Source organism: Arachis duranensis, chromosome 6, assembly GCF_000817695.3.
Source record: "Arachis duranensis cultivar V14167 chromosome 6, aradu.V14167.gnm2.J7QH, whole genome shotgun sequence".
Classification (NCBI taxonomy): Eukaryota; Viridiplantae; Streptophyta; class Magnoliopsida; order Fabales; family Fabaceae; genus Arachis; species Arachis duranensis.
Genome location: NC_029777.3, coordinates 101,159,825 through 101,175,513, shown reverse-complemented (window position 1 = coordinate 101,175,513; position 15,689 = coordinate 101,159,825). Strand labels below are relative to the sequence as shown.

Genomic DNA, 15,689 nt, shown 5'->3' with positions numbered 1-15,689 from the left:
GGTCAATGAGTGTAAAGACCAATTCAATGATGACGCTAATGTTATGTACATTATTCACGGGGTGAAGCGATTGCTAAGGATAAGGGTCGTGTATGTTCAAAGAAAACATTAGAGAAACAAAAGGGGGTGTGTCTTGGCTCAAGAAGCCTAAATTCATTATTGACACTTTCAATCAAATACACGTTTGTCATATTGTTTTCTTTCTTATTATTTAAACTTCAATATCTACTACTATTATCTTTTTTATATTATTAATTATATGTAATTCATTATAAAAATATATTTTGTTATTTCTAAAAGTTGAATAATCTGAGACTTTTTACGGATGCCTAAATCCGAGAAATATCCAAACTCTAGAGAGTATAATGATTTTTGAAAGGAAAACTGCCGAACCAGTTTTCGAAACAGAACAGTCCACTTCCAAAAGAACAAAACTGATTCCACAACGGTGGGACCAAAACCATAAGAAACCTCTTTGTTTCTTTCTTGTTTACACAAAAAAATTGGTCAGATTAGAGATTTACAGAGTTAATTATGCGCGCTTAGATTGTTTTACCTCTTTAGCCTTATTCTCAGAAGTAAGCAATCCAGAAAAAATGTGGAACCTATACCTCTTGAAAGCTTCTTGCGTAATAATGGTGTTGATATAAATTTTATATGATTTGAAGTTTGAACCTCATTTGTGCCGTTATATATTGACTACCATAAGGATAAAATCTTCAAGTAAACTTACTTTAACCAAAATTTCACTCTCTCTATCTTAATTGTCTTTGAATTTCTTTAGTTAGATCTTTTCCATTTTTGGTTGTTACGTGTAGTCCTTATTATTAGACCAAACATTTTATTTTAATTTAAAATAAAACCATTTATCTTAAAAAATTCTGCTAACTACTAATTAAATTAAATCAAAATATATAAAATTAAACTGAATATTCTAACACTTAAAAATATAAACTAATAGTTACTAAATAATGCTTCCACATTTCATCATATTATGAAATATAGATCTTTAGTCAAAACTAACTATGTTGATTTGTCTCGTAAATCGTTGAAGTATTTATTTTGTCCTCTGAAATACGTATGGCGTATACTTCTGGAAGTTCATGATGATTGTTCTATGAGCCAAGTAGTTGAAAAATATTATTTTAATTTGGTGAGAGTACAATTTGACAATCAAAAATATTTTATCTAATTTCTTTAATACATGATAAATTCATTAGCCGTCAAGAGAATTAAATGAATGTGTGAATCTTTTTATTATATAACATATATATAGAGTGATTAAGTTTTAGTAATTAAAAACTTAAAATATAAGAATCTTACACTATTATCTGTCTTATCATATACATTAATTATGAATCCTAAAGTTCTTCAATAATAAGTAGTAGTATTTAAAATCCAAAATATACCACTCAATCACTTCATAAACTTACAGAAATATTAAATTTAAACATTTAATTCAACATAAACAAAGTCAACCATTAATAGTCCACAACAAAATATTCTAACAAAAGTTAGAACGTTAATTTATTAGTGATAGGGACTAAATTCTTTGGTTCACCTTAGCAGCTTGATTGGAATAAATAAATTACAACATGGAATCATAGTACATGATTCTTATGATGATTAATATATTTATATAGTACAGTGCTATAGCACTGACAAATAATTTACACAAAGTGTTACTGCTACTACGATCCTATAGACGAAAAAATGCTGCTTTAATTTGTAGTGAAAATCACAAATTCTTAATTTGCCAATGCCTGCAAGTGAAAGAAAGAGATAGTAATATAAGTTCGGGGAAAAGCAAATAAAAAAATCTACAGAATACATTGTATGTTTGCACAAACAAAATATATTTGAATCTAAAGATAAAGGTGAAATGAGTTCATATACAAGTGTACAAGTGCATAGAAATCACAATTTGATTAGTAATTTTAGATTAGATGTCTAGAAATTTTTACACCAATCTTAGTGTATATATAATACTTTTTTTATAACTTTTTAGCATAAGTTAATACTTGGATTAAATATCAATTTAATATTGGAAAGATTCAATCACGGACAAAAAGTCTCCAAAAAATATTATCGACAAAATAACTCCTGAATAATTTAAAAATATGTCCAAAAAAATTAATAAATATTATATTTTTTATAACAAAAAATTTTTATATTTAGCAAATGACTTATTTACTAGATTAAGATTTTTGTAGCAATATTTGAATAAATATTAAAAGATGCACAAAAAAATTAATACAAATTTTTGAATATTATTTTGATAGTTTACCCTTAATATTTTATTCAGCAGGTAAAAAAGTTTGCTATTCGAACTAACCGCCTTAACCGTATTTTCATATATTACTACCATTATATTTGGTGCCGCTCTTGCACAGACCAATTTTTTTTTACTTAAAATCTTTTTGAGTATCAATGCAATAAAACATGTATTTAAAAACAAAAAATAAATCAAAATATCACTGATAATATTTAATATGTAATTATTGTACCATTATTTTGTTATTTGTACATGGTTCTTTTAAGTGTGATACAGGTATAATTAAAATTTTAACTAAATTTTATGTGCAAAAAATATTTTTTGTTAAACATTTATACTAATTTGTTTTATCAAAATCATAAAATTTACTGAAAAAAAAAATGATAGATAGGATAAAAAAACCTGTTCTTTCTCTTAGTTTGAACCTCCACTTTTCTTGTATTTTGGAAATGGCACTTGCCCTGATTCAATAGACTTAACATCTCGGAGGAGAAGTTCGTAATGGCGCTTAACTTCGTCGGGAGTTTTTCCGCCGACGGCGCGAGCAACATTGTACCAACGGTCAGGAGTGTCCTTATCATAAACCGCCAATGCCCTCTCAAAGGCCTTATTGTCCTTAGCACTCCATGACCCTGAAGATGACATTGAACTCGATGCCATTATATTCCTTTAATTTGTGTTGTGTATGAATTAATAAGAAGGTTTAAGAAAAAGCTAATGTTTGCACAGAGGAATAGCAATGTGTGCTCATCCTATTTATAATAAGAAGAAATGTAGTAGTGTGCAAGCTAGTTGCCAAATGAAGTAGAATTTCAATGATTTGTCGGCTCAGGAACCACAGATTATAGTATAAAGAGCAGGACCAAGAATTTGAGAAGCAATATGGGAGAATCCGTATCTAACTACAGTTAAACAAACATATTGATGAATAGAAATAAGCTCCATCATCAACAATTGAGCAGTATACAGGTATTAAGTTACAATTGCAAGCAATTACATTACTGCAATGCGAAAATTTAACGGTCATAATGCTTTTTTTCTATTTCATGCATGCCTGAAGCACTCACTTCAATCAACAGCCACTCAAATAAGTATTATTCCGAACGTAAATTTAGATTACATTTCGTAACTGTGGAACCTAAACTTTTAGGATTGGAACGTAAATTCAGGTTGATATATTTAAGAAATCGGGTCGTAGATTCCGACATTCAAGTAAGTAAATATAGTCTAAGATGTATAAAAATTGGGAATAGATAATATATACTTTGAGAATGTGTTAAATTTTTATTTACTGTATGTGTTTGTGTTTGGAGGTTAAATCTTAAAAATATATAGATAGATCTATACGGAATAAATGTAAGATTTTACATGAATATGATACAAATGACGTCTTTTATGAATTAGTATATTTTTAAGAGAAACATTTTAAAGTCAGTCACAAATTTAAATCCAATATAGAATCACAAATTTAGACCCACTATAGATTCAATACGAGAGTTAGATCGTAACAAATATAATGAATAAAAATTATTTATGTAATCACATAGTGTAATATATATTAAGTGCATTATAGTTGTGATGATTATAGTGTCTATGAAATTAATATTATTTAAAAATATTTTTTTATTATTTGATAATATTTTTAATTTAAAACATAAAAATAAAAAATGTGATAAAAAAAAGAAAAGTTGTCAAATAATAAAAATTGTGACCTTAATGTTAACTCTATTTTTAAAGTATTATTAAAATTTTATAATCACTATAATCATTATAAAGAAAAGTATAAGGAACCAAAAATTTATCAGCCAAAAACTAAACAAAACTATATTAATTTATATTAATAATTAATTAATTTTAAATTTTTTAAATTCAAAATTTAAAAAAATTAAAAAAAATATATAAAAGAACATCCATTTAATATAAAAAAGAAACATTCTAATATTTAGTAGAAAAAATATCCATATATATTAACTCGTAAAAATTTTGAATTTATCCAAAGATATTTGGCTGAGTTTTGGCTGATATGCTTTTAATTCCTAGCTTTACTCTTGTAAAATTCATCATGTCTAATGATACAATAAACATTTAATTATTAATGTTAATTTTGAAACAAACTATTCTCGCTTCTCTCTTTTCTCTCCCAAAAACCTTTCTCGGGTTCAATAACCAAGCTACCGGCACGACGGAGGACTGTCGCGCCGTCCCAATCTTGACAGTGGTAGTCTTCATCTTTTTGTTACTCTCTTTTCTTTTTCTCTCCTTTTTTTTCTTCATCTCCTTTTTTTTCATGATTTTGTCCGTGCCTCTTTTTTTTTCTCTTTTATTTCTTTATTCTTTTCTCTTTTCTTTTTTTCTCTATCATTCTCCTTCTATTTCTGTCATTTCAGTCTCCATTTAACATTTGGAGATTTAGATTTTAATAATCCTCTAGTGATTAATTTTCTCTTATTTTATAGTATAATTATTTTTTATAAGTATTTTAATTTTGGTTATACAAACCTTTTAGATTAAGAGAAAAGATATCAAAAGAAAAAAATTTTGTTCAAGGAAATTTTTACAAACAAGAAAAGTGTTTAGATTTATTTTTTGAAAGAGAAGAAAAAGTATATCATTATATTTGTAGCACATTTGTATAAATTTAAAAAGAAAAAAGATTTAATTTTATCTCTGTTTCTATTTATTAAAATTCATAATAATCGAATATTATGCATCATCTTAATTCATAGTTTTACATAGAAAATATTCATTTTTCTTTAATTGTTGAACTAAAAAAATTTCCAGATATCAAGTGGTTGAGCAAATGGTGATGAGTTAGGATGGAACAAAACTATAAGCATTATTAATCAAAGAGCGATTTAGGGCTGTGGTTCAGATCCTAGCAACGTATGTGATATATATGAAGCAACTAGGTAGGTTTGGCAAAAGGCCTAACTTTATTTTTATTCTATTTTTTAATTTGCGTGGTTTCATTCATGTGGGTCCAAGGCTCGAAGCAGATCTCAATTCTCAAAGAAAGCATTCAGGCATGGAAGGCATCACATATGTACACAACTATATGCTATAATGAATGAATGTATGTAAATATGTCGTTCAAAACATTCCCGCGCGTTTTCATCATTATATTGCGCGTTCAAAACATGCAGATCTTATTCCCCCTTTTATCGTTATATTGTCCCAGCACTATATATAGCAGGGGCAGAGTTATGTTGAATTTTAGAGAGAGATTAAAAATTAATTTTATAATAAAAATAAAATAAATTTTTAAGGAGAAATTAAACTAAAATTTATATATAATTTATAAAAAAATTTTAAAATTTGAGAGACCGTTGCCCTCCTTTTGTTGCATGAGATTCCACCCCTGCTATATAGCTAGCTTCCTACTCACTACAGAGTCACACAGATTCAGTGTTTCTTTTTTACTCCTTCCTCCGTTTTCAAATCATGATTAATCACATGAAAATTTCTTTACCTAAAAATAACAATTAAAAATTATTAAATAATTTTACAGTTCTCATCTCATATATATTTTGTAGTTTTCATATATAGAACGTGAGGTATCTCGCTAAAATATACTGGGACTTCTTAAAACAAAGAATTTTACCCATTTTGAGTTTTATTTTAGTTTTAGATGCACATGTACATAGTTATATATTTCCACTGTATATATATATTTATATTATATTTTGTCCTTCTTAAAGGTTGACTTGGAACCTTGGAACTCTTTTTGTATATATTCATGTTTAGTTTACTCTTACCTTATCCAGTTTTTGTTTATTGCTTAGGTGAGTGATGCGCTTTTCTATTTAATGCTTTTGTTTAGCTTTCCTTCAGAAGGCTCCTGAATATATAAACCCTTTTCAACTATATATATTTGCCACCTCTGTTTTATTTACATCCTAAGTGTAAAGTTTTGTATAGTAGGGATTACATTAGATGACTTATAACTATATTATATAGACACAACAAAGAATCACCTGTTGCATATAAATATATATTAAAATATAGCATTATTATATATTTTTAATATACTTAAACTTTGAGCCAAGTCTAAAAAAAGTGATCCCTAAAACTGTATTTGAGGTTCAAAGTTATTCTTAAAGTTAATATTTATTCAATTATGTTCTCGAACTTGCATTTCAGGACTCATAGTAATCTCTCAGACAGTTTTCGTCAGCTAGACCCCATCAAAAAGGACACGTGGCATCAGTCCTGATACATTGGCAAGCCCGACGACTATCTAATGTGAAAGAGAAAATTTTTTTTTTGGTAATTTGGTCCCTAAATCAATTTAAAAAATCTTAATTCCTAAATTTGATTCAATAACTACAGTCCTTCTCTTTTCTTCTCTTTGCTTCTCATCGGCTATTCTGCAAACCTTGTCCTCTCTATCTTCACAGGAACTTTACAAGTTTAAAGTATTGTACACCATAAAGTTTTCCTAATCTCTCTCTGTCTCTTCTTATAACAGACTAGAACATTCTCAAGCAAGTAACCTACAATCTAGATTTGTCCTAATACTTATACTGACAGCTTAATAAATGAATATCATGAAAAAGAAAAAGAAAATAAACAAGAACAAAGAAATTGGAAGCAGAGAATTAACAAAAACAAAGAAATCATACTCAAGCTTTAGGCATCTGTATGAGTGCATCATCAGAGGAGAATCCAGCTATCCGTCAAGCTACACCAGCTCCAATTTTAACACGATTTGTCCACTCTAACACTGGCCTACCTTTTCCTGCAAATTTCAATTTTAGTTTATCATAATCGAAGAACATAACCACCATTGTGAATCACTCTTTCTTTTTCCTCTTCATCATGCACCAAATTGCAACTCCAATGATCCCAAACAACCAGCCACTACACTGATAGCCACTATTGCAATAGTACCAATTCCATTATACCACCTCCTCTAACTATAAAATTTGAATTGTCTGTCTGTGATTCATTTTGAGGTGAAGTGAGAATGGATGTCGAAGGTGGTGCCAACCGATCTTTGGGGGTGGTGGGGAGAAGATGATGACCTATGTGTAAAATTTGAAGCAGCTGGTTGAGCACTAGGTGTTGTGAGAGGAGGAGACGCAGGTCTTGGGGAAAACATGAAAGTCGAAGGAGAAGGTGAATTTTGGGAAGGAGGGATTGATGTCGACGGTGGCTATGATCTTGGTGGCGACACTAATGCAGGACTTGGGGGTGAGAAATTCGTCGGAGGCGGCATGGATGGTTGAGGTGGAGGCTAAGTTTTTGGTGATTGCGCACATCGTGGTAAGGAAGGGGAGAAGAGAAAAGATAAATGTTACTGAATTTCACCAAATTTAGGGATTAAAGTTTTTCAAAATGATTCAAGGACCAAATCGCCACAAAAAAACCTTTCTGTTCTACATCAGATAGCTCAAGCATGTCAGCGATGCCACGTGTGCTTTCTGATGGAACTTAGCTGACAGAAACTGCCTGATCGAGGGATTACTATGAGTCCCAGAATACAAGTTTAAAGACATAATTGGGTAACTATTAACTTCAGATACCACTTTGAGGTTTAATTTACCAAACTTTATAAATAGTATAATAATCAAAGTTAATTAATTCATGTTTGAGATATAATCATTTATGTTGTTTCTTTTTATCAGCTTAAGTTTTATTTTATGATGAGTAGTTTTATAATATGTTATAACTATTCATGTTGCCTTCTCTTATCAGTTTAAACTTTTGGAATGAGTGATTTCATGACAATTCATATTTATAATAAGATTTTATAAATAATATAATCAGATTAGTTTTTAGATTTATAATAAATATATGAATAAAAATATAAAAAATACTATGATAAATGATTTTTGATATTTATAAAGAGTTGATTAAGCTATGAAAATGTTTGATTATTCTTTTTATATACTATTTGATTATTTTACTGTAAAAAATTTGATTATGTTGTTGATTGATCACTGCTGAAAAAATGTGGAAAACATGTATAATATATGAAAATATATTATGGTAATTATTTTTACTATTCATAGATAATTTTTTAAAAAAAAATTGACGTATGTGAATACATGACCATATTATATGAATATAAAAATCAATCACAAATAAGGCATTATCATAGAATAGTTAAGGATACATATGTGTAAATTAAAAACGTTTTATTATTCTGTTATGACAGGATTGATTATTTTATTATGAAATGACTGATTATCTTAATAGTTAATTATTTTCTTAAACGAATAAAATAACATATATTAATATATCCAAATATGTATTAACTGATTTAGTGATTATTTTCTAGTATTTAATATACGGTCTTTTTCTTTCTTTTTTCTATAAATGAAAAAGTTACTTATATTTTAAAACAAAGTTAATTAGTCTAGCAAAAAAAAGTTAATTAGTAAATGCCAAGGAATAATTGTAGGGTACACCGGCTATTTAGCAGCTGAAAATTCTCGTCATCATCTTTTTTATTAAAAATAGAAAAACTTAAATTCGTAACCTCATAAATAAATATGAAAAGATGGTGTCATTTGAGTTATAATTTATTGGTTGGCTCATTATCACTGCTCTTATAATTACTATTTACGAACCTTCTTATAAAACGTGTGTTAGGATTGACTTTTATTTTTATTTTTTAATTTGTTTCGGTAGAGCATCTCTTTTATACAATTTATATAACAAAAAGCTAGGTTAAATTGTTCCAGTAGTTTGTATATTTTCCTCAATTTTTTATGATAGATTTTTATATTGTAAAAAAATGTAATTAATTTTCTATATCATAAATGGTTATTTAATCAAGTTCTTATACTTTAAATATTTTTTAACTAGACCCCCTTTTCATTAAAATTAAATAGTTTGTAATTAAACCATTATACTGGCCAAATGGCAAATCCATGTACGTACATATATTTTACAAAATAATTTTGAACAATATGTGGACTTCATTCCAAAATTTTAATTTACAATGATCTAATTGAAAAATACTTTTTAAATTTACAAAAAACGTAATTGAAAAATATAAACTTTTGAAATTTCAGATAAGAATAGAAATGATTAATTAATTATTAGGAATAACTTATATAAATAATATAAGAGGCCTACTTGAAGAGTTTGTATCACAAAATCCAGAAGCTGCTGTTCGTATGTGTGCCACACGTTCAACGAGTAACGTAACAACCTATAAGTATAAAGCATATATAGTGTGGTAGCAACTTGATTATATATCTCAACTTCTATGGAACTAATTTTTCCAATATCCACCAAGTAGGCCAATAATGTGGATATAGCAAAGTAGTATATTCCAAAGTATAGGCCAAAATGCTCCATATTTTTTCTATTATGTTGACCATATATGTACATCAGTACATCATTCATACTTTCTTGAAAATCTTTACACTTTAACGACAGAGATTGTTATTCTTTTTAATTATTAGAAAGGCAAAAGCCTCACTTTTCTGAGATGCTTTTAAGGTTTTATAGCTAGTTTTCTAACTTTCTTATTGTAAATACACGTAAAAAACTATCTTGGTTAATAACAGGAAAAATGGTCTTTTCTTGTGTAGCTTATATATATTATTGGTTATTTATTTTGTAATTATTAAGCCTCTTTACGGCAAAGAAAAATGGATTATTTGCCTTTCTTTTTTCGAAAAAGTCTAAGGGCCAGCAACTGTTGTGTTTTGTGGCTATCACTTAATCATCAAAAGAAAAGTGATTAATCTCTCACCATTAGATGTAATTTCACATCATTAAAAATACTATTGATGACCAATTAATGATTACAAAACACAAAAGTTGCTAGCTGGCCCCCTAGTACTTCTCTTCTTTTTCATCGGTAAACATAACATAAATTTATCTCCTTCGTTATTGACAAAAAAATCCATCATAAAATTTGTTGATAATCTCGACAACTAAAATCTGTCTCTAAATCTGTTGGTAATTAATATACTAATTTTTAGTTGTGATGAATGTAAATGAAAGCACTTAACTATAAATTATCATTATTTTTTGTTTTAAAAGGTATTTTACTCAAACTGACAAAAAGGTTGAACCTGACGTTAGGATGGTCCAAAGCTGATGAGCTGCTCTTGAAATGCTCCTAGGACTAGGGGTGATCATTGATTGAACTTGATCTGTAGGTCTGCAGTGATTTATCCAGATTCGATTTGAAAATTGCGGATAAGATTCGATCCGTATAGTCATCGAATTGGATCGGATAGCGGATTTGAAATAGATACCTACAATTCGATCAATAAATCCGCATATCTGTAACAAATAAACAAATAATAAAAATATAACCTAGCAAACAAACCCCAGATTCTTTCTTCATTTCGACGTCAAACTGCCTCAATCAGAATCTCATCTCATTCCCTCTCCAACTCACCGTCATTGAACATCACCATCATCCTTGTCCATTGCATGCTCTGCACCACCACGCCGTAGGCTAGATTGCTCGCCGCTGACGTCCCTCGGTCGCGCTCCTCGCTTCCTATTGCTCGCCAATCTCCTCCTTACCTCTATCCGCCACTTCTGTTCCAATGTTCTTCGAGATTCATTATATTGTCACTATTTTGGATTCTGGATTCTGCTTCTGCTTCGGCTGCTTCTTCTGTTCCAATTTTCTTTTGCTCTTATTTTTCTAGATTCTGCTTTTGCTTCGATTGCTTCTTTTGGCTTCTGCTTCTACAACTGATTCTTCTTTTGGTTTCTGCTTCTGCTACTTCTTCTTCATTTGGCTTTTACTTTTTTTTTTTCTTTCGTTTAAGTTCTAGAATTGATTAAATTTTTTTCTTTTAAATTTACAAACTGTTAGATTAGATTAAATTTCTTTGGTACTATTAGAAAATTTTACTTCTTTAACCTTCTATACTATAGTTTGAATTATGGCTCTACTTGTTGGTTTGGAAAAAGAGAATTTATTTGATTATTTTCTTAATTTTTGGCATCGTTCTGATTGAATTTTTTATGTTTTTCTTAATTTTTAGAATTTTTTTCTTACTTTTTGGTTGGTTGTATTTGAACTTGTTTTGTTTATTCTTAATTTTTGAAATTTTAAGAATATTTTATATTTTTTAATCAGATATATCCGAAATCTTATATGTAAATTTACAGATCGGATCGGATATGATTTGAGCATAAAAAATGCGAATATTATTTTCGATCCGATGAGTTTAGTATAGATCATATCAAAATTTGGGACATATCCGATCTGATTCGTATGCAAAGTGTCTTACTTAGGACAATGGTTGAGAGTAATTTACAAGGCAGTCTGATACTCTGATGTCAAATTCAACGGGCAAAATCTGTTGAGAATTGGAGAGAAATAGCAAAAGTCTGTTGATGACTTTAGTGAGTTAGTGTAACTAATGCTGTGTTTATTTATAGACATGGGACATTGTTAATTACTTTAGTGTGAGTTAGCATAACTAATGGTGCGTAATTTTACAGACACGGGACACTGAAATAGAGATATAGAATTACAAAATCGTGTTTGACAGATAAAATATAGACAAGAATATTATATCCAAAGATACTGAATTAGTATATTTTGTGTCTATCGTGACAGAAAAGACTTAGAGACAATAACAAAGAATACAATTTATTTTTTATTTTTCATAATTATATTTTTTATTATTATATATATTTTTCTTTCTAAATTTTTTGAATGAAAAAATGAGAATAAATTAAATTTTTATAATTTATTTTAATTTATTATCAAATAAAATATAAAAGTTAGTGTTTTATGGTTAATCAAAACATCATATTGTCTTGATGGTAATATGCCAAAGAGACATGGTGATAGATGGATGTTTTTAACGGTAGGATTTGGGAGTCTTACTCTTTAGGTGAATATGAGTCTAGGTGGGAAGGTGAGTAAAAGTGGGAGATAATGTGCGTGTATTTACTATCATTTTCTTCTTCTTGTTGTGATCTTGAACTTTTACTCCCCTTACAGGTCGAGTGTGTGAAAGTTTAACCGATCATCAAACGGTTTTAATTATTAGTTTATTGGTTTATAAATTTAACTGGTTCGATCGTAATTGAACCGAAAAAACTGTTTTATAAAAAATAATAAATAAAATATAAATAAACACACAAAAATATAATTATAGACTAATAATCTTTAAAATATTATCCAAATTAAAAGTATGACACCAATCACAATATTATAATCTCATCCAAATACAAACACAAAAATCAAATAACAAAAAAAAAAAATAATCAATCCCAAACATTTCAATTATTCACCATCTTCATATTACATGTCAAATTGCTGCATAGAGAATACTAACATTTTGATGTATTTAATTTGATCACTGCCAGTCTTCTGTGTGTCATGAGTGTTGTTCATTCAGCAATAAAGAGTATGTAAAGATAGGATTGGATGAATTAGAGAGATGGTGTATTGAGGCCACTGATGAGCACCAATCAACCATTTGAGACCATTCCATCTATTCCATATTTATATCATAACCTGAATCTGTCATGCACAGTATGTTGGCTCAGCCTGAGAGGAACTGAAACATATTGAGCAAGTTGTAGAATTTCTAGTAAAAGTCAATTTTACAGAATCTTGAATTCATATTCAAACAAACAAACGAAAAGAAAGTCAATATTGCTCATCTTCTATTCAATTCTTAATCTCAAGTATTGCATCAGAAACCCAAAAAAATATTTAATGAAGTAACAAAGGAGCTTTGCCCAGTGAGTGTTCTCTTTTCAATTTATAGCTACCCGTAAATTGATATACCTCAATTCCATTCTCTTTCTAATAACAAGAACAATTAATTAAGATCAACGTCATGAACAATTTATATACTTAACAATTTATAAAATTAACAAATTATCAAAAGGTCAAGAACAACATAACAACTTAACAATCTAAAATTTAAAAGTTAAGAACAACACTAAAACATTAATTTATCAAATTAACAAGTTAATAAAGACCAATTAGAATTAAAAATCAAAATAACAAGAACAACTAAAGCTTTAAAATACAGCAAACCAACAAGAAAATAAGAACTTGAACAACATATTAATCATTAAAAACAACAATTAAATAAAATAATAACTGAATAATTAATACAAAAAAGAACAAGTAAAGGAAAATAAATTACCTTAGGTTGGAGCATGTTCTGAAATTCAAATAGAACAGGGAAAGGGAGCTGGAGCTTTGAAATGCAACGGAGATGGTTGAACAGAAATAGAATGGTGGTTGATCGATGGCTCTAACACGCGAGGAGAGGTCGAAACAGAGGGCTAAGCAGCTCGAACAGAAAGACAGGGGCTGGAGCGCGGGAGAACAGAGCTTGAAAAGTGGTAGAACCTCGGCGAGACAGCAGTGGAAGCTCGGCCTTCACACTTCACAGAGCTTCACAACCTTCACACTTCACAGTTCATATCACTATATCAGATTATCAGTATATCAGATTTCAGTTCGCAGAGCTTCATAGATTCAAACAATTATTAAATCATACTCATTAAGGAGACAGAGACATGCAACAATTATTCAATCAAACAATCATTGTAACGAGGGACAGAGACAAGGAGCAGAGTGACCAAGACGCCTTCAGTTCACAGTTCAAAAAATTACTTGGAAGCTCGAAGACGCCTTCAACAGAGCATGAAAGAGGGAGACAGACTGATAGAGACACTGAGTGACCAAGACAAGGAGCAGTGGTGGAGCACCTTTGAATCGAGTGACCAACAGAGATAGGGACAATGGCAGCGTGGCTGCGCGACGGAGGCTTCAACGTTTCCCAGGGTGGCTATGCGATGGAAGGGGAGGAAACTTACAATGGCTGCTGCGCGATGGAGGAAAAGGGAGTGAGCCCTGTTGCGACGACAGCGGCACAAGGCGGTGGCTGAAGTGCTGAATGGAGGTGAGGGACGGAGGTGAGGGACGATGAGATTGGGAGGATGGAGTTAGGGGTTAGGGCAAACTGGAGGCTGAATCTGAGATTCTGGACATATGGAGTTACCGAGAGAGTTTGAAATGACAGTGTTTGAACGCGCATTCAAAAAACCGGCCGGTCACGGTTCGATTCGACTGATCGGTTCCCGGCCAATTCAACGGCTCAACTCCAATTTTTGGAATTTGTGATTTTGCTGTTTGTTCGAACCGTCTTTTTTCACGGTTCAACAAGTTCGATCGACCGGTCCGAACCGATTTTCAGAACCTTGTGTGAAACAATGATAAAAAAAAGTCAGCAGATAAATGAGCAGAGTGAAATTAACTTATTTGAAAATTACCTGAGTAGAGTGGGTATTTATATATAGAATTATAGATGCACTATGGTAGATGGCCGTTTAAGAGTGTGAGGTTCTGTACGTTGCAGGTCGTTTAGTAGGAGGGTTGTTACTCCTTGTGGGAGGTTAAATTCTGCTCAACTTGCGGGATTATATTTTCGAGAGTTGAGAGTTTTTTTACATGTTCTTCAAGTCAGGTCGAGTGGCAGGGCATAGCTGACCCAACTTGGTGGTTGGGGTTGTTTTGTTTTGTTTCGATACTCGAAAAATTATAATTTTTAGTGGCTATTTATTTTAATTTTACCGACAATAACAATAGTTATTACTAATGTATTTACCGACAATTATACATTAGCCATTTTATGCTTTATCGCTAAAAAATTTTAGCGACAATTATATAATCAGTAAAGACTTTTTTAGTGATGACAAAAAAATATATAATTGTCATTATAATATATAATAATAATAATAACTAATATATAATAATTATAAAAATATAAGTTAAATAATATATAGTGACTATTATGTTATTGTTATTAAAAATGTATCACTAAAAATAATTTTTGTTGTAGTGGGTGTACTTGACCTATTTGGTTTTTAGGTTCATGCATGAACATTTTCTAATTTGATGTTGCTATGCAGAGAGAGCATTAGAGGATTTTCTTTTTTTGAATGTTTTCCTATGTGTAAGAGAAAAGAGTATCTTTTTGGGTTATAAGAGAGAGTATTATTGATATCTTGATGTGTACAATAAAGAAACTATAGTTCTTCTTAAAAAAAGGTAATTCAGTTTCCGTTTTAATATTGTGTGAAATTAATAATAGAACTCAATAATGACCTATAATTCATGCAATCAACCTCAATAAGTTTTTTTCCTTTAGTCGTTGTTGTGGAAATTTTTAATTTCTTATTTCGGTATTTTAGATGGGTCGTAAGTTGGTAATGAGATGAACAGTCTATCAGTAAATAGTAACAGATTTTCAAAATCCTTTGTTAACAAGTTACAAACACCATTTTAAATTAAAGGCACACAATATCTGTAGATAGCATGGGGTGAAAATTTCGCCAGTAAATTTGTTGGAAACTCTAGTGTTTCTAGGAATATTTATCTTGGATTTGATGTCCCTTTTGTGTCACAATACACATTAGGCTCAAGTATGAACAAAATCTCTTGTAATTC

The 15,689-nt window shown here is 29.8% G+C and overlaps 1 protein-coding gene across 1 annotated transcript; it reads right to left on the bottom strand.

Annotated features, from left to right (window-relative positions):
• Positions 1 to 1,519: 1,519 nt before the first annotated feature.
• Positions 1,520 to 2,988, bottom strand: LOC107495004 (protein RADIALIS-like 2). The gene is made up of 2 exons (XM_016116034.3): positions 2,678 to 2,988; positions 1,520 to 1,763 (listed from the first exon to the last, which is right to left on the bottom strand). The coding sequence occupies exon 1, from the start codon at positions 2,933 to 2,935 to the stop codon at positions 2,690 to 2,692; it is 246 nt and encodes an 81-aa protein (XP_015971520.1). The 5' UTR covers positions 2,936 to 2,988; the 3' UTR covers positions 1,520 to 1,763; positions 2,678 to 2,689.
• Between the last annotated feature and the right edge of the window lie 12,701 nt (positions 2,989 to 15,689).

Coding starts and splice junctions, on each gene's coding strand:
- LOC107495004 (XM_016116034.3), bottom strand. CDS start 2,935: ATGGCATCGAGTTCAATGTCATCTTCAGGGTCATGGAGTGCTAAGGAC.